General features: G+C 38.6%; 2 protein-coding genes across 3 annotated transcripts in view; one reads left to right on the top strand and one right to left on the bottom strand.

Moving 5' to 3' along the window:
• LOC126202878 (uncharacterized) overlaps window positions 1–16,913 on the top strand; it is a 279,984-nt gene extending 263,071 nt beyond the window's left edge. Inside the window, exons 4-8 of one of the 2 annotated variants that reach the window (XM_049936919.1) lie at window positions 3,157–3,294; window positions 4,660–4,783; window positions 8,138–8,332; window positions 8,939–9,118; window positions 15,635–16,913. In XM_049936919.1, the coding sequence (XP_049792876.1) occupies window positions 3,185–3,294; window positions 4,660–4,783; window positions 8,138–8,332; window positions 8,939–9,118; window positions 15,635–15,979 (954 nt within the window). In that variant the 5' untranslated portion in view covers window positions 3,157–3,184 and the 3' untranslated portion in view covers window positions 15,980–16,913. The remainder of the gene's footprint in view (window positions 1–3,156; window positions 3,295–4,659; window positions 4,784–8,137; window positions 8,333–8,938; window positions 9,119–15,634) is intronic. The other variant, XM_049936918.1, reaches the window with a different exon arrangement.
• A 101-nt stretch (window positions 16,914–17,014) lies between these two features.
• Window positions 17,015–20,758, bottom strand: part of LOC126202877 (squamous cell carcinoma antigen recognized by T-cells 3) — an 80,747-nt gene continuing 77,003 nt past the window's right edge. The window contains exon 16 of the mRNA XM_049936917.1: window positions 17,015–17,332. Within this exon, the coding sequence (XP_049792874.1) occupies window positions 17,128–17,332 (205 nt within the window). The 3' untranslated portion in view covers window positions 17,015–17,127. The remainder of the gene's footprint in view (window positions 17,333–20,758) is intronic.

Raw genomic sequence — 20,758 nt, forward strand, 5'->3', positions numbered from 1 at the left:
TAATGATGCAGTATTTGATTTCCCGCTCCCATTGCTATGCACAGTGTGCAGGGTGGTACAAAGGCTTGGAGTCACCCTTCTATAACAAAAGAAATGAAAAGATACATGTGGATACACAGAAATCTAAAGTGATTTTGGAAGCCACCATCTTCCATGAAATCCAAGTTTTCGAACGGAATGGGGGTCATATGACTTATCAAATGGGAAATTACACAATAAGAACAAGTGCCTTTCTTTTGAACACAGCCCTATTCATTCTCCAGTTTTGTCGCATTTTGTACAGAACAAGGTAAATGCTGGTGACAAATCATTAAGGCTCAAGGATGTGCTCGACTGTCAACATGTTGTCCAACACACTGTAAGATTGTCGTTATCTGCTTCACCCATTCCTCGTGGGCTTAAACCAACACATGTACTAGAGTGTGATTTGAAACACCAACAGTCCCCTCACTGAGGTGTGCATGGTTTCCGAGTTTCGCTCATATGCAGCTGCCTTCACAGGTGTCCACAGATAGAAATCTAATGGACTTAAATCTGGGAAATGTGGTAGCAACTACACCAGACCTCCACACTTACTTACCCATTTCCAGGGAAACTGGATGTCCAGGTATGCCCAGACAGCTATGCCATGGAGTACTATCATGCTGAAAGAAAATTGGAAATACGATATTGCACTGCTTGTGTTATTCTGAATTACGATACGAAGTTCCTTTGGACATGCATGCCTGGTTGATGACATATGGAAGTTTGGATCCAGCTGTAAGTCATGCACATATAGCCAAATGGTTAAGTGACCACTCGCAGTAAGCAAGAAATTCAGATTCGAGTCCTATTACAGCAAAAATTTACATTGTGGTCATTCCTTTCTACAGCTGATGGGTATTATATTGACAATTGCTAATATATTTAATGAATAAAATTGGACATCTCCCATCTTTAGACAGCAGTGATGGCAGCACATCTTCATCTAACAGAAACAGATGATAGGCTGTTCTTTGTATACCCTGAATAAAGAAGGGCACAAGAATATGAGAACCCATTACTCCACACCAAATCATTAGTTTCAATGTGCCAACTAACTTTGATGGATCCGTCCATTGAGGGCTGACATATGATTAGTATATATGGTTCAGTTCATCTACCTCTGGATTCACATAAAAATTAGCCTCATCCATAAACATTACATTTTAGGGGAAACAACAGCTTTCGTGCACTTTACATGTCATCCATTCTGAATACTGGACCCGATAATCTGGATTTTCCTTGGTGAGATGTAATATATTAATTTTTAAGAGTCCCAGTTACGTGTAGTTAAAGTTTTCTTTATTGATGAATAGCTGACCTCTGTTTCCTGTGAGATGTGACGAAAACTGTGCTCTGGACTTCTGCTGAACAGTCTCAGAAAAGTGGTTGATGTTGCTCCATATGTAGTCATTTTTGATCCTCCAGCTTTCGATTTCTCTGTGACAGAGTCAATTTCACAGATTTTTGAGAGATGTTTCATCACTGTACTTTGGGTAAAGGGTGGTCCATCTGGGTGGTGCTGGTTGAAATTGTCTGTGATAACACAGGTGCTCCTCTCTCCTGATAGCAGGACAATCTCAATGTAGTTACATCTACATCCACACTCTGTGAACTGCTGTTAACTACATGGCAGACTATTACGATTTCCTTCATTCCAGTCACACATGGAGTGTGGGGAAAATGATTGTTTAAATGCCTACGTACACGCCATAATTAATCTAATCTTATCCTCTTGATCCCTATGGGAGGAGGTTGTAGTACATTCCTAGAGTAATCATTTAAAGCCAGTTCTTGAAACTTGGTCAGTGGAGTATCTTGGAATAGTTTCTGTCTATCTTCAAGAGTCAGCCAGTATAATTCTTTCAACATCTCAATGACTCTCCTCCATGGGCCAAACAAACCTGTGACCATTCCTGCTGCCCTTCTCTATATGTTCAGTATCCCCTATTAATCCTATTTGATGTGTGTCCCACACATTTGAGCAATATTCTAGACTGGGTTACACAAATGATTTGTAAGCAATCCCCTTCATAGGCTGATTGCACTTCCAATGTCTGCTACCAGCTTTACCCACAAGACTGAGTCTATGTGATCGTTCAACTTCATGTTGCTATTTTTCAATATTTAAAGCAAGTTGCCAATCACTGCACCGCTTTGAAATCTTATCAAGGCCTGACTGAATATTTGTGCAGCTTTGTTCAGACTGTATTTTACTGTAGATGACTACATCATCTGCAAAAAGTCTGAGGTTACTATTAATACTGTCCAAAGGTAACTAATATAAAACATGATCAGCAAGGGACCCAACAATGGAAACACATTTGACATGTGTTAACACCATCAGCCTTCACATCACCTGTCAGGCAGGAACATGTCGTAATGCAATAATGAACGAAGCTATGCTCAAATGAAAGGCATCATTGCTTTCATCATGTGATTTTCTGTCTGTCTAGAACATCACACAATCTCAATTCCACTCGGAAACGACAAATTGCATCCAAGATGTCGGCTTCCGAAGTAACTGCCATGTTGGTAACATAGTCTTACAGGTGTCCCCCCCATCCCTGCCATATCATACTACTTCACTTTAAATTTGTTTATCCAACTGTTTACATATCCATGGACCACACTGTATATTAGGTTTCCCCACCCAGTTTGTTATATTTCATTGTGTAGCATAGTCTTATGGGTTATGTCTAAAAATTTTCTTCTATCCAGAAATGTAATTAATATGTTCATAATACTATTCATACGTAATGCTTTAGTTCTGTGCTATGTGTATGAAGGAAATAAGAGGCAACTGTTAGTGCAGTTTTAGTGTCTTGAGTTACGACATGTCAATTACGTTGCTCTGATAATAGTTAAAAACGAAAGATAAATAATGTCTGTTAGTGTTCAAAATTAATTAAATAAGATTTTACTAAGTGTTATCTTTAGATATTATCTGGAAGTAAAATAATTTTAAAATATATATGTGTACGTATTTCTGAATATAGTCCTCATGCAAGTTTAAACCTGCCCTGCAGCAGACCATTATGTAAAATAAGAAGTTGTGCTTTACTTATTTGAAATAATATAGATGGAACAGACATTTATTTGCTTGAGCTTCATAAGATACAACATTTTTCACAGATACACATTGTGAAACTGAGACTCCAAGATGAGGCAGTCTTTGCTATGGTGTCTCCCACTTATCATCGTCCTTTTTGCATGGGAAGCGACCAGTCATGGCAGGCTGATCGAACCACCTTCCAGAGCTACCATGTGGAGGTGAGCAATGCAACTGTGGCACACAGGTTTATTTCATCTATTATATATATAAAACAGTATGTGTAAATGTCCATGTCTCCTCTGAAACTCCTGGATCAAATTCAACCAAATTTTGCACAGTAACAGAAGGTCCCATGAGTATCAGTCTTATGAAGTATACAATTTCCTAGCTCCAATAAGAATAGAGATACAGATACAAACGTGTTTTTCAAAGCCCCTGACATAAAGCCGGTCCTGCATGACAGGCATGCTAATTAGGAACAGTATTGGTCTGCCAAATCAACCTGCTCTGCAGGGCAGCCAACATGTCAGGGGCAAGGAACCATTTTTCTAGGCCCCCCACACATAGGCTGCCCTGCATGACAGGTGTGTTGTGTTGTAGTAGTAGTGTCGGCCTGCTTCATCAAGCTGCTTTGCATGGCGGGCTGTATGTCAGGGGCAAATAAATTTTTTTTTAGCCCCCGATATGTAGGCTGCGTTGCATGACAGATGCATTGTGAGAGTAGTATCAGCCTGCTTTACTGAACTGCACTGCATGGGCTAGATGTACCTACGAGCATGGATGAGATGGATGGAGGAGGGGATGCACAGAGTTAGGGAGAGGAGGAAATGGACGGACAGAGTGAAGCAGGGGGAGATACATGAGACAGTTAGATGATGCACAGAGGTAGTGGACTGTTGGACAAGGAAGAAAGGGAAGCGGAGAAGGGAAAAGAGACAAAAAGAACAGAGAATTCAACATAATTACACCCCAACTCTCAATCCATGTGATCTATTGGACAAGCAGCCCATCTCTCAAAATGAAATTATGTTACATTCCATCATTGCTGAAGTAACTGATAATAAAACAAAAATTAGAACTTTGGGTACAGGAACCCTTCAGATGGAGAATGCAATGGTTCCTCAGGCATTCATCTGTACATCTCAGAAGGGTGAGAGGGGTCAAAGGAAGAAAGTTTAACGGCCTCTTGGCAAGTACGCCATTAGAGACAAAGACAAGCTTGAATTGGAAAGAAGAATTCAACCCACAAGATTTAGATTCATTTGTTTGCTTTCAAACCTCAAAGCGATTCCCCTGCAGTCAACAAACATGAATTCAATAACCAAAAACAAATTCTGAGCTGATGCAGGTAAACAAATCTGAAGTTGCTGTTTTATGACAACATAACTTGATCACTTATTCTGTGAAACAATTCCTGAAAAAAATTGTGACACACATCTACTATAACAATAAAATTCTTTCATTTCTGAATTCTGTGTTCAAATGTCTACAAAATATTTCCACTCTTTATCTGAGTAAGCTGTATGCTAAGTTTCACTTTTACTAGTAGTTCCAGTAATTTTAATATTAGCTGTTGGTTGCAGGTATGGTTTTGACACACCACCAAACTACAATGACCACGAACTGTATTGTGGTGGCTTCTCGCGTCAGTGGAATAAAAATAGTGGCAAGTGTGGAATATGTGGTGATCCTTGGGATTCACCAACGGTGAGCTGCTGCGAAATTAGTTTCATTCTCATTTTAATTAAATAAATTCACAGATACCAGTATTACAGAGTCATTGCATACTCTGACTGTGTTGCCTAAAAAAAAAAAGCGTCTTGTTATTTTGTCAATATAAAAGTACCTCAGATTTAAAGTGTAAAAACGTTGCTTTCATAGGATAACATTTGTCTTCGTTTATTGTATTCATAAGTAACACACTTACTAACAACCTTGCTCATATTAGCGGTAAATTATATTCCTCTTTCACAGTGGGATTTGGCATTGCCGTATTGCTTCTTCAAATTAATGTCTCAAATTATGAACGTTAAAACAATAACATGTTCCACCAATGGGTGCTACTGACATAGAATGACAGTACTGTCTTTTCCACCAATTTTGCACATAATTGCAAATAAACTGAATAATTACTTTTTGTTAGCCTACCAATCGACAGAAAATGTCCAAAATAATATTTCATGACATCAGCTAATTGTTCACATGATTTTTGTGTGACTCAACTGCACACAACTACTCTGCGTAAAATGTGAACAATGACCCTATCCTTGCATTGTGGCATGTGACCATTAGCAATTGGGCAGTGTTGAAAGAAAAAAGACAATGCCCATGCCAGAAAAAAAAAATGTGCATACAGAATATGATTTACTATATCATACCATTATTGATGGTAGTACCCCCTTACCTAACTCAGAGACTGCACACTACTGACCAATAATCTGCATGATCTGTGCATAGACGTCTGGTGCACCTACCAAGGATTTACCAAATACATGCCACATGGAGTCACTGCTGTACTGTGTTCTAAAGGCAGAGCAACATGCATTTTAGCAGGTGGTCATAATGTTTCAGCTCATCAGTGTAGGTTGTAAACTAACCACATACAAAACCAAAACAAGAATATTAAATGTAGTCATATTGAACCACGCTATGCTGAGGGAATTAGACTACGAAATGAGACACTAAAAGCAGCAGATGAGTTTTGTTATTTCACCAACAAAATAAGTGGTGATGGCCTACTTAGACAGGGTATAAAATGCACACAGCAATAGCAAGAAAAGCACTTTTGTAAGAGATAATTCTGCTATTGTCAAATATAAATCCTAGAAAATCTTTTCTGAATGTATTAGTCTGGAATGTAAACTTATATGGAATAGAAATGTGGATGAAAAATAGTTCAGAAAAGAAGAGAATGGAAGCTTTTGAAATGTCGTGCCATAGAAGGATGCTGAAGATTACATAGATAACTAATGAGGAGGTACTAAAGTGAATTTGGGGGAAAAGAAATTCGTGGCACAACTTGACTAAAAGAAGGGAACAGTTAACAGAAAATATCCTGAGGTATCAACAGATTGTCAAGTAGGTAACTGAGGGAAGTGTGTGGGTTAAAAATTGTAGATGGAGATCAAAACTTGACTGCAGTTAGCAAGATCAAATAGATGCAAGTTGCTATAGGTGTGCACAAATGAAGGAGCTTGCACATTAAAAGATTAGCATGAAGCACTGCATCAAACCATTTTGCAGACTGAATATCACAACATGTTGCAATTTAAAACTCTCTTCTCTATAAACAGATCTTTTACATGTTCACTTTTGTAGGACACACACTGCCACTGCCACTCTCTCTCTCTCTCTCTCTCTCTCTCTCTCTCTCTCTCTGACACCACACACACACACACACACACACAAAACACTCTTGTAGACATTCAGTTGTCATGAAAATGAGAGCAGGTGTGTGACCCTTTGAGCAACCAGTTGTGTCTCGATGTAGAAAAATGTACTGATATAGATAATGTCATGATTTACATAATATTTTCAGCTGATCTTCTTTACATACTAGAAACTGAGTGTCTTAGTAAGGCTGGGAGCATTCGGGAGTAATAGGATGGTACATTGTATTGTAGAAGATACAGGTCGCCTGAAGAGTGCTGTAAGTGACCAGGCAACTTACTGATTAGTAGTTCCAACTATAGCTTGTAGGTGGGGGACCATGGCTAACGTAATATGTCAGGAAAGAACAAAGGCACATTGAGAGCAAGACATATGCTATTTTTATTGTGGGTTTGGATTCTAATACATTGATGCAGAAAAAAAAGTACTGTTGAAGTAACTAACTATTTTAGGTAAATTGTGAAAGAAGTATCAGTATACAAACGTTTGCTCTGGAATTCATTGCTTGCATGGAAGTGGACAATGAATGGCCAAGGAACATTCTCTGGACAGGTGGAGCACGTTTCCATCCCCATGGACATGTCAATACATAGAACTGCAGAATATGGGCAACATCTGTTCACATATCAATTGGTACCCACTTCATTCAGCAAAGGTGACTGTATGGTGCAGGTTGACAGCATCATTTATCGTAGGGCCACATTCTTCCAAGAGCACAAGTTCTGCAGGTCCTGTTTACTGTACCATCACTGGTAAATGCTATGAGAGTCTTAAGTCATTCTAACTCTTCAACAGCATGGATGTGTGGGTAGGACAATTTTATGCAAGATGGTGTCTCTCCACACATTGCACAGCTGTGAAGCAGCTGTTGCAGAGGCTTTTCAGAAATGCTAGAATTATCAGCTGTCATTTCCCTACTGCCTGGCCAGCCAGGTCACCAGATCTTAATCTATGTGAGGTTTTCTGAAAGATGTTGTTTTCAGTGCTACAATTACAAATGAAGCTGAACTGAAGGTATGCACAGCCCAATGAATTCTGAACATGATCCTCGAAACATTCTGATCTGTTATGGAACATGCCCTTCCTCATTTCAACTTGTGGCAGAAAATGTTGTACAGCACACTGAACATGTTGTGACAGGATTTTGTTTTGCTTTTTATGTGGTTTTTTGTCCCGGGACAATTAAAAACCGATTTTTCCCATCCGATGTGGTATGAACTTGACGTGGTGGATGTGCTTACCTAACGAACAGTGCTGCAACTGTTGACTATTGAACTTCTGTGGTCATGCACATTGAACAATAACGTAAAGTGCAACTCGAACCACAGCAATCGCATTGTGATTCATTTGTCATTTGTAGTTAATCCCATGTATATCAAGATGCTTTCAGTGACAGCTATCGGTAAAATTTTTTTCCTCCTGCAGCAATAATATGACGTCATTCTGATCAGTAGTTTTCTTTCTACGCCATTTTGAAACTGGGATAATAGTGGGAGATGACAAGAAAGTGAGTCAGCACCACTGCTAAGCATTTCTCACATATAATCCTCAGGCTTTGTTAACTCCCAACTAGTCCAACATATCTATCCCTTTCACCACATTACAAGTTTCTTAATATCTCAAACATTTGGTGGCTCAACATACCTAACAAGACCAATTGCTGTGTTGCAGCCTCGTGCCCACGAAGCTGGTGGCAAGTATGGCCTGGGTGTGATAGTTCGTAAGTACAAACCTGGTGCAGCTATTCCAATAAGAGTGGAGCTCACAGCCAATCATCAAGGCTATTTTGAGTTTCGACTGTGTCCACACAACAATCCTCGTCGAGTTGCCACCCAGGAATGCCTGGACAAGCATCTACTGGAACAGGTAGGTTATCAATCAGCACATGCCATTACTGGAAAATTACAAGAGTAATGACCTGTGACTCTTGCATTTATACATATTTTAATTGATATTGTACCATGAAATTCAGCACTCATTTTTAAAGCTGAAAATATTTTCAAAATTCTGGTCTGTGTAGTCAGGCAGCAGCGATCTCGATGACTTTTCATTCCAGTATATAAGTGCAAATATTACATTGTTATTGATTTTATCTGTACGTAAACTTTGATGCTGGTCTTATAACTAGCAATACAAATCTAATTTAACTCTAAACTGGTAAAAATTTAAATGCTAATTTTTTTGTATGTTATGGAAAACAACAAGGTTGTCTTTAAATAATTTTATTTCTTGAACTCTCTGTAAAGCACTTACATATATGACCATGTTTTGCAGCCTAATATCTACTATTTCCTTCAAAAAATTGGAAGCATGTTATAATATGTGGCAATATAGCAGTGTATTATGAAGTGAAAACAGAGAATAATGATGAAAACTATAAAAAGTCTTGAGAGAAAGCAGTAGCAAATATAACACTTGCAAAACAAGTTGACTTCTAACATCATGACATTAACAATGTGTCACTGCTTCCAGGCACGTGGTGGTGGTGCACGATTCTACCCCGGCAGTGGCGGAAATCGTGTATTTGAGCTCCGATATAAACTTCCTGCTGGGCTGACATGCTCACAATGTATCTTACAGTGGAGGTACATAGCAGGGAACAATTGGGGAAACTGCCCAAATGGAACAGGAGCTGTCGGCTGTGGACCACAGGTAACAGTTATTAAGAAAACTTAAGAACAGTTTGATTTGCAAGTACAGTGTTCATTGAACTTGTAAATATCTGTAGCATTCCATAGTTCTTCGTACATCTGTCTGATGTACATTATTAGGGCAAAAAATGAGAGGCAGAAATGAGTACAAAACCACATACCAATGCCGAGACAACTGTGGTTGAACACCACAGGACATAGATGACAGGGTTGAACAACTGCTGCGAAGATATGTACAGGCAAATAAACATGTGACTGGAGCAACTAACCACCCACATGAACCAAGTGTCTACCAACAATATCTCCTTAATGACCGTTGCTGCATGTGAGTATCCACAACAGGTGCCTCATTCGTGCATCCATGCGGACTGTTGTTCATCGGCGACAAATGCTGGAAGCTGCATGCCATTACCTCAATGGGATGCCCACTATGTGGTGACATGTGGCCTTTTTGGAAGAATGATGGGCATTGGTGTGTATGGCTTGAAGCAACTGAAAGCAAATGCCCTGCAATAATCATTGGAAGAGTCCAGGCCAAAGGAGGGAGTTTGTGATCTGGGGAATGTTTTCATGGCAGTGCCTGGATGATCTCATCATTCTGAAAGGTACAATGTATTAACACAAGTATGCATCTATCCTTGGGGATTTGCAATTTGTTTTTCCTTAGCACAACGGCATCTACCAGCAGGACAATGCAATATCTCACACAGCTCGCAATGTATGTGTGGGGTTCGAAGAGCACCAGGATAAGTTTACTGTAGTCCCCTGGATACCAAACTCTGTGGACTTAAACCTAAACAAAAATCTGGGGGACCACCTCAATCGAGCTGTTTGCATCATGGATCCTTAACTGAAAAATCTAGTGCAGGTGGCCATGGCACAGGAGCCAGTATGGCCCTGCATCCGTGTCAGTACCTTCCAGAACCTCAATAACTCTTCTCCTGCATGTCTCGTACCGGTTTTTGCTGCAAAAAGTGGTTATTCAGACTTCTGACAGGTGGTCACATTAATGTGACTGGACAGTCTATAACATTTCATGGTGACTGTAGTCGAAAACTTATTCCACAAAATCTTTGTTAAAATCCCATTCACTTACTATTATTTATACATGCATACACTCACACCCCGGAAAACAAAACATGAAATAGTTAACTTGTAATTTTCTTACAGTGAACTCTCAAAATGCCACACACAAATAAAAGGAACTAAAATAGTAATGTAGGATATAATGCCTGGCTGTTTACTTACACAAAAATGGCTGAGCCAGGCAGCCTGAGAACACATTAAAATCTTCTACATAAACATTTAGGCAAATAGTTTCATAAGATGAAATATTTAGTACTGCCAGTAGATACACATAAGAGCAAAAACATATGACACTATCGTAGTTTTCTGAACTATTAGTTTCTTCCTCAGGGAGGAGGGAGGGATAGATTGAGGACTGTTTAAAACTAAGAGCAGATCTCTCAGGCCACAGGGTGAGTGGGACCCACCTGCAGAGGAGGGGAGGGTAGACAATGATCTATCCTGGACTACAAGTGTCCTCTCCTTCCTTTTTCACTTTCCACAATCTAGTGACTCTCCGGTCCCTGAAGAAGGATCTGATAGTTTTGAAAAGCCAGGTAGGATCATTTACTTTTGCTGTTACATGTACCTATCAACAGCAGTAAATATCTCATTTTTTGATGATTAACACTGACAGGAATCCTGTCACATAATACAATAGTTTGTTTGACTGATCTGTGTTTTGATACATTTAGACAGATTTCAGAGAGAACACAGAACCTTAAAACATGCATTTCAATTGTCTCATTGTCACTTAAACTAGAGGGCAGACCAGCTGGTAAACCAAACCATACCCTCTTGCCATGATACACACACAATCAGTTAAAATGTGACGTACAGAAACTTATTTACTACAATCATTGCACAGAGTTGATTCCACTTACCGGAGGAGAAACAGTGTGACAAAAAACAATGCCCTTTCTGGAGACACATTAACATTACTTCCCCTCACATGAATGTCGGAGGGAGGAACACCAAGGGTGGCTTAATGGCTTGACTGACCACTGCACATTGTCCCTTACTTCCAGCCACTCTTCCACTGATGCATAATGCTGTGCCTCAACAGCAAAGTGATTGCATCTAAGAGGACAGCACATTTTCTCACAAACTGTTTCATGCATGCATCCTCAAAATGTTTCATCTGTGGCATCATTTATACGAATTCTCATGAACCCTTGTATCCAGTAGAATGATACCTCCTACTCCATCCTTTATAGACAGAGAAGTAATGCCAGGATGGTCTGCACTTGATAGTCTATTGTGTACAAGCAATGAATAGATTAAGGTGCAGCAATGAATAGATTAAGGTGCACCTAAGGAGTAACTGCAAATGATAAATTTCTTAGTCTGAATTCATCTTAACTTCATCTGTTCTACTGGCCTCATGATCACTTATATCTCTGCATCGTGGACTGTGAATTCTCTAGGCAGGGGAATCTTGTGGTATGATTCATGGAATACCACAGGGCAGCTTGCCAAATCCTCTGCATATGTTACAACACAGTTGCAATCTTTCAGGACTTATCTGGGTGATTGATTAGTGGTGTGCTTTTGAATGTACAACCGAGTTGTTGGTTCCATTCTAAGCATCAGACTCCAGTCAAAAAGCATGTACAACGACACTGCTCAAAGCAACTGAAGACCATGACAGGATCAGACATCAAACTGTTGTGCACCCAATGGAAACAGTAACTTCACTGTACAACTGAAAGCACACCATCAATACAACATAGTGGCAGTGCTAAGCGAAAACTGGAGGCACAGTTGAAGAGAGGCATTTAGTCATAAAGGAATTTATATTCATTACAAAGACCTTTTATTGGCAGTTTGTTTTCTAAAAATATACTTCACTTTCCCACATAATCATCCTTCTACTTCTAAGCACTTTTACTAGCTTTGCAGTAACTTCTTTAACATCTCTGCATAAAAGTTCTCTGCTTGTGAATTGAACCACCTGACAGCGGTAGTCTTACATTCATCTTTTCAAACTGTTATCCAACAAGCCATTGTTTCAGGAGCAAGAAGAGGTAATAGTCATGGTTGGGAAATCAGGACTGTAGGTTTGAAAGTAAAAAATATGCAACTGCCCTAAACTATACATCAGGTTCAGTTCTTGAAACTGAATTATCCACACTCTTATTATTATTATTATTATTATTATTAATCTTTAAAGGGCATGAAGGCTCTGTGTTGCAGAATGAACAGCACTGTGTCACTTTGCTCTGCCCACTGAATTGACAAGGTATCGAACACTGTTAAAAAAAAATATTTTAAAAAGTCTTAACATACAAAAAGTGGCTATACCAGTGCCCAGAAACCTGGAACCTGTGTAGATTGACTATCTAACAGATTTCTGGGTCAATAAAAATTTGATCTACAAGATTTTGCATAGTTATTGACAGAATATAAAATGCTGTCAAAATCTACTCATGATGAAGTATAAACTTATGTTAAAAGTTTAATGCAAGAAAACAGTATTACCGTTGGAAACTAAGTGTTTGTCTTGAGGCAGCGTAACTGATGGTGTGCAACTAAACACACTTCATTAATCCAGTATTTGAGAATGAGAACACTTTATGACTTCCAACAAACTTTACACATCATTTTAAAACTTTTTGAATATTTTTCTTGCTGACACCCCACACGAAATGACGAAACGAAAGAAGTTTATCATTTATTATATTTTCGTTGTTCTTGCAGTAAAACCTCAGCATGAAGCACAATTTAATTTATTAATTCTTTACCACTAATTCTATATGCTACACAGTTTGCAGATAGTATCCACATATACCACTGAATGTATCTGCACAATTATATCACTGTATGCCATGTAGTTCAAGAGATATGTCATAAACATAAGATGTGTGAAAAAGTAGCTGTTGTTTAAAATGGGGCGCACATTATCCAGATTATATTCATCCATTGTTTGATGATGAGAGCACTTAGTGACTTCCAAGAAATTTTAAGCATAATATCAAAACTTCCCTAAAATTTTTCTTCCTTACATGACTGAAGTCAAATGATTAACACATTAACTCATTTGTAAAGTTCGCAGACATTTGAAGATATTTTATACATGGGAGTTTGCTTATTTAAAAAATCTACATTATACAAGCCACCTTGTGATGTGTGGTGGAGGGTACTTTGTGTACCACTGTCACTTGCCCCCATTCTCTTGTTTCAGTCACGAATGGTTCGCAGAAACACCGACTGCTGGTATGCCTGTGTGTGGGCTCAAATTTCTCTAATTTTATCTTTATGGTATTTTTGTGAGCTATAGATAGGAGGAAGTAATAAACTTGATGACTCTTCTGGGAAGATATACTTTCGAAACTTTAATGGTAAGCCACACACTGATCTAGAATAACTCTCTTGCAGTATCTGCCACTGGAGTTGATTTACCTCCTCTGTGACTCTTGCATGCTTACTCCATTAATTTGTAACAAAACACACTTCTCTTCTTTGGATCATCTGTATTTCCTTGATCAATCCTATCTGGTACGGATCCCATATTGATTGGTAATATTCAAGCTCAGGTTGAATAAGGGTTCTGTAACTCTTTTGTTGATGTACTACATTTTCCGAGTATTCTTCCACTGAATCTGAGTCTGCCGTTTGCCTCTCCTGGAATTAGTTTTATGTGGTTTCTGTACATGTACTCCTAGATATTTGATGGAAGTAACTGATCCACTGAATGTTCAGGAATATTGTAATCATACAATAATGGGTCTTTCACTCTACGAAATATGTTAATTTGTTTACATTGAGGATCAATTATCACTCCCTGCACCTAGTGGTGATCCTCTGCACATCTTCCTGCATTTCACCTACAATTTTCTAGCATTGAAACTTCTCTTTATAAAACAGCATAATCAGCAAGAACTCTCATGGAACTTTCAATTTTGTCTACTATGTTTGTTACATACAAATTGTGAGAAGTAATTAACCTATAACATTCCCTTGCATTACCACCAAAGTTACTTTTATGTCTGAAGACTTCTCTCCACTGAGAATGACGTGTTCTGTTTGCTAGAAACTCTTCTAACCAATCACACAGTTGGTCCGACATTCCATTGGCTCATATTTTATTCAATATGTGACAGTGTGGCACCGCACCGAATACCTTACAGAAATCAAGGAACATGGCATCTATCTGTGTGTCTGTATCTACTGCTTTCTGGGTCTCATGGTCAAACAGAGGTAGCTTTGTTTCACATGATCGTTGTTTTTGGAACCTCTGTTGATTCTCACAGATATGTCATAATACATGAGAATAAAAAGGTTCTAAATTCTAAGAACAGACCAACATCAGAGATACAGGCCTATAATTTTATGTGTCTGTTTCACTACTCTTCTAGAAAATAGGAATTACCTTGCCTTTTTCCAATCATCAGAAATGCTTCACTCCTCCAGAGACTAATGGTAAACCATTGCTGGAAGAGAGGTAAGATCTCTCACATACTCTATGTAGAATCATACTGATGTCTGATTTCTTTTTGTCCAATATGCTCTTGCCACCTTCTACTGGAACATTTTCCTTGTGACAAGATTTTAACTAAGATACGGAGCGATGGCTCTCTAATTTTTCACTTACACTTTGTACACAAGTTTTCACAGTGAGGAAAAAAGTAGCTCCTCCTGATACACCTGCAGCCAATTTCTATAAATAAAGCAATTGTATGTACAAGCTCTTCTTTAAGTTCCACCATGTAGCTTGAGCATACAGCTAGTAGTAAAGAATGGTGATTTTGGAACAGCACCTGTGGCTTTGATATTACTTCCTGGTTTGCTTTTAAATCACATAGATCTTAGCTGGCCTGAATCTTATGGTTTTCTTGAAGTATTTGTATTTGCCTCTACAAACTACTTGTATTTCTTAAACACTAGCCATTCTATCTTTATTTTGAGAATATTCTTATTTTTCTAAACAAAATAAAAAAAAGAGTAATTTTATATTACTTGCACAAATAGTCATTTTATGGAAATCTTATTACAAAAATGAAAAAAAGGTAACAACTCTATGCAATGAATTTCGAGGGGTATTTTTACACAGAAAATGGAACATATTAAAATAATTCCTTCAATTCTGATCCCTTGTTATTCCAAATTGTCACTGGTGAATCGACAGGAAGCTGGAAGCTATTTACCTGACAATTTGCAGTTTCATCACTACTCAGGGCATAAAATAATGCTTTTCACATATCTTACTAAATGATAAGTTACCCTAAAAAGTGAGAGCAACATACGAGTTCCTTTTACTTTATCACATACTCTCCAAGTAAAACACTTCATCCCTCTCTTGACTTTTTTAGTGATACATGGAGGAAAATGCTGATTTGGCTGCTGAAAATCCATATATGATACAAACTTCACTCTTTCTTATTTCTTACAGAGCAGCTCTCTTGTTTGCCTTACATTCAGTGAAATAATTACAAATTTATTTTGCCAACAGGAAGAATTCCGTGCTTGTGCTGATGTTTCAATTGACTCTGGCGAAGGCACTGTTGAAACAGAGACAACCGAGACCTTGGAGACATCTGGAACGACTGTACCAGCCACAGGGGTTACAACACCAACACCCGAGACAGTCGCTGTGGAGCGCTGGCTGGTTGTTTCTATTGTGCTCGCAACACTTGTTGGAGTGTGTGCTATCATTGCGTTGCTCTATCTGTATTTCTACCATGCTCGTGATACAGTCAAACGATGGCTGGCACGCAAGCAGCCCATTCCACCTCCGAGGACACGCAAACATCTGCACCAGCAGCAACAAGAAGAGAGACTGCAGCAAGAGGCATAGGTTGCATGAACAATGTGAACCAATACAGTCCTTTTCTACTGTGCTAATACTGAGCATAATGTTTGTTTATATTCCTTCCCTGATTTGACAGCAGTGATTTTTGCAATTTCCTCCACCCACAAGACACCTATTCAGTATTCTTTATTGGAGGAGGAAATATCCCAAATGAAAATGTAATGTGACTCCATACAAAAATTATGGGAAGTCATTTTTTTACAATACTATGTTTGTTACATGCATACGACAATTATTTAATTATAGAAAAATGAACATGAGACTGACTGTAAGGTTGTCTCACTGTTGTGAACCAACTGGACAATACTGCTTTTAAAAGATAGATTCTGCTCCACCTATCCATGAACACCACAAGTTTGTATTTATTTTTGTGGTGTTGAAACATCTTGTCTGAGTACAAATACTGAAACATGGAAAGATGATGGAGTGTTGTTAATGAATTAAGTTATATGGTTTCTAAGATTATCTGATTATATCTTTTCATAGTCTGAATTCACAAAGAAAGTGTGTTTCTTATTCATTTCCACATAAGAATCACTGAAATGGTTAGTTACCATTCGAGAAGCAGAACTGTAACGGTACTGTACTGCTGCTATATTCAATGTATGGAAAACAAACTAAAAGTTAAATAGAAAAACGGTGGGTTTAAAAATGAAAAAGTTTCAATGAAACAAAATTACTCTACATCTGAGCAAAACTCGGGCTAATAGTCAATTGCTTATCATAAATTAAATTATGTTATAACTGTTGAAAATTGTACAATGTCAATAATTCTAATTTATGAGAACAGTGAAGATACAAATCAACTGGGTACCAAAAACATTTTTCTTACACAAAAAGAAAAGTAAGAAGTTCTAAAAATGCACTGCTTCGGAAATATTCTGTAACTGAGAGAGTTATGTGTTGTACATATTTATATAAATAAATATTTAATTTTTTATGAAAGTGTTTGTTGTAATGGTTCTTCACTGCAACACATACCAGCAAAATGAAATGAATCATTACAATAAATAAAAACTGTTTTATGAAAATAACCAATGTTTAATACTATCTTCTTAAAACACAAACAGAATAGCTATATGGTAGCAGAAGTTTAATCTGCTAGAATTGAGGGGAGTATAATAACAAATTGTTCAAGTTTTTTTCCCTGATAAGAGGAACTGCCTAAAATCTGCATTAGTCATAGGCTTTTGAGTTTCACCATTTGTGACTGGAGCAGATGAAGAGGAGGAAGAAGAAGCTGAGCTTGGTCTTGAGCTTGAGGCAGCCGCAGTTGTCCCTTTAGAAAGCTGTACAGATCTTGGGAACATTGCCATCTTCCTCATGCTGAGACCACGACTGAAACATAGTGTCAAATAATTCAGTTTGCAATATTCTTACTTCTGAACATTTTATGTTACAAAATTTACAGCTAACAAACCTAATAGCTACCTAGCCAAAGCTACATATATATTCCCCAAGCCACAGATCAGTGTGTGTTGGAGGGCACTTCATAACAAGCTTATTTCATTCAGAAACTGAGTGAAGGAAAAAATCATTGCCATGTGAGCATAAGATGGACACAGCACAATAGTTACAGAGTTTACCTAAAATTCCCCAACAGGATTTCAAAGGAACAATGTCACTTTTCTTCCAAAAATTTCCATTTAAGTTAACATCTATGCAACACTTTTATACCAATTTGTTACAACACTACTGCACTTCTATCTCTGAGTTACATCAACATTTGCCGACAGGTGTACTTCACATAAATCCAAACTGGCAGTGTTCTAGAATTGGTTGCACTACTGTCTTGAATGTGTTTTCCTAACAGATGACTTGTTCTTAGATGAACAGTTTAAAACAAGCTCAGAAAATTTAAATCTGGGTGGCTTCATGAAGATATGAGCCCCACTCCTCATAAATGTCATCATGCCAGTGCCTTATCCACTACACCATCTCACTTGAGTGTTTTCTCATAATCCTGCCAGCAAATCTGCAGTCTGCCTTCCTTACAACAGATTTCCTTGTTCATTACATTTCATACTGCTCATAGTATAGCCCTCATGTTTGCAAACAAAGTGACAAGCACCAAACTTTAATTACTAATCAGGTAACTGAAAGCTGCCAGGTTCTTCCTATTGTCTATAGGCATTACCTTGCAGGTATCCATATAAAGACAGAGCTGTCATTCACTAAAAGTGGAAATACTGTGTAAATTGTCCTGCATTTCTCTACAGTCTTCCAACATTTTCCTGCAGCCAACTGAATTGTCAATGAATAATCTGAGCATGCTGTTTGACCTGTGTGATTAACTGTTTGTGTGTATTGCGAATATTTAGAAATCCTAATATACGTCCATAAGAAGCAGCCAAGGCTATTTTAATTTTTGATGAAGATGTTCCATCTAATACAATGTACTACATTCTACTAGTAAAAAATTCTTTCAATCAACCACATATTTCAGAAGGCACTCCATATAAGTGCCAATGCTGTTCAGAAATCTCAAAAGATGGAAACTAAATGCAAGTACTTTCAATATGAACAACAACAGCTCTAAAGTGAAAAAGGCATCAGGGTCCACTAAAACTCTTATTAGATTTTTGTCTTAAATTCACTGTTGAAAATACACTACTCCTTGTTATTACACTAATGGGGAAAAAATCACAACACAAAATAAATAAATAAATGTAGAGTAATGAAATTTCCGGCTTCTCATAGCCTTGTTGCACGAACTCGTTCAAACTCGGTGAGGTGTTAATAATGGTGTCTTTATTGCCTTAAAGGTATTTGTGAAAGTGATTAACATTGCAAGATCACAGTTAAACACAAGCATGCAAGCCACTGCAAATGTGGAGTGCTGGTGCATTAATAACCAGTGTAACTGCCAGAATGTTGAATTCAAGCATACAAATGTGCATATATTAGGTGCCGGATGTCAGTTTGTGGGATGGAGTTACATGCCTGTCACACCAGGACAATACAGGGATGGTTAATGTTGTACGTGGAGGACACTGGAGTTGTCATCCGATGATGTCCTGTATGTGTTCGACTGGAGTTCGATCTGGTGATAAAGCAGGCCAAGGCAACATGTCAACACTTTGTAGAGCATGTTGGGTTACAACAGCAGTATGTGGACAGTACTACCCTGTTGGAAAACACCCCTTGGAATGCTGTCCATACATGGCAACATGGCAGGTCGAATCACAAAACTGACGTACAAATTTGCAGTCAGGGTGCTGCAACAGCTGCCATATGAAACTGTATCCTAGACAACTACTCTAGGTGTAGGTCCAGTGTGTCCAGCACACATACAGGTTATTTGCAGGGCCTCAACTGGCGTTGTCCTAACCAGCACACAGTCATCAGTGGCACCAAGGCAGAACCAGCTTTCATCAGAAAAAACAATGGACCTCCACCCTGCCCTCCAATGAGCTCTCGCTTGACATCACTGAAGTTGCAAATGGCAGTGGTTTGGGGTTGGTGGAATGCGTGCTACAGGGCATCTGGATCAGAGCTGTATTTGAAGTGGCCAGTGTTACATCACTGTGGTACCATCTGCTGCTCAAATTGCTGCTGCAGATGCAGTACAAGGCGCCAGAACCATACGCCAAACACAATGATTTTCCCTCTCGGTAATGCCATGTAGTTGTTTGAAGGCCTGGTCTTCTTCCAACTGTACATTCTCGTTACCATAGCTGCCAGCAATCATGTACAGTGGCTACATTCCTGCCTTCTGCATTATCACAAAAGGAACATCCGGCTTCTCACAGCCCTGTTACACGAACTCGTTCAAACTCGGTGAGGTGTTAATAATGGTGTCTTTGTTGCCTTAAAGGTATTCTTGACTAACATCAACTCACCACGCCTAATCTCAAACATAACTAATGCTCTTGACCTACACAGAGTCTATATTAAGCAAATCTGATTTGCATCCTCATAGTGGTGCTATTAGCACCAGTCTTATGCAAATGGTGCAAAATTTTAATAGAGCATATCTCAGATGTAGAAATATGCCTTCCAACTTTTGTTTATGTCGCACAACTGCTTCTTGACGATGCATCCCCCCCCCCCCCCCTCCATCAATTTATTTACCGAGACTCTCATGCATATTCAGCTCTGTTTATAAAAGGAGCACAAGAACAGACACAGAATCACAGTCCAATACCCCCAATGTCCATCTCTTGCAGGATCCTAGAACACTCCCCTTGAGGGGTGGGGGGAAAAAAGCTTTTTTGTCTCCATCCCCTTCCCTGACACAATACTTACACAATACTTTACGTTTAATAAACTACATAAAATAACATGTTTTGGACTAGGTTATCATCAGAGTCATGATGAAAACTTTTAAGCTCAGTAAAATGTCAATGCTATGTGTACTTCCAAGAAGATTGGTAAGTGCACTTGTCTATGGTACATAAAAGTACACTTAGCATTATTGTGGTGATGCATATCAAAGTTTGCCCAACTTGAATCTGTTGATGACCTAGGTGGAAATATATTATTGCATGTAATAAGAATTGTGATCTAGACCAAACACTGACCGCGCGACCGCTACGGTCGCAGGTTCGAATCCTGCCTCGGGCATGGATGTGTGTGATGTCCTTAGGTTAGTTAGGTTTAAGTAGTTCTAAGTTCTAGGGGACTGATGACCTCAGAAGTTAAGTCCCATAGTGCTCAGAGCCATCTGAACCAACCAAACACTGAAATAAAATACGATTGAGAAGATGCGGTGGAGGCAAACTCAAATTAAGCTGCTTGATTACAGATACAAAGATGATTATC

The sequence above is a fragment of the Schistocerca nitens genome, chromosome 9 (assembly GCF_023898315.1).
Source record: "Schistocerca nitens isolate TAMUIC-IGC-003100 chromosome 9, iqSchNite1.1, whole genome shotgun sequence".
NCBI lineage: Eukaryota > Metazoa > Arthropoda > Insecta > Orthoptera > Acrididae > Schistocerca > Schistocerca nitens.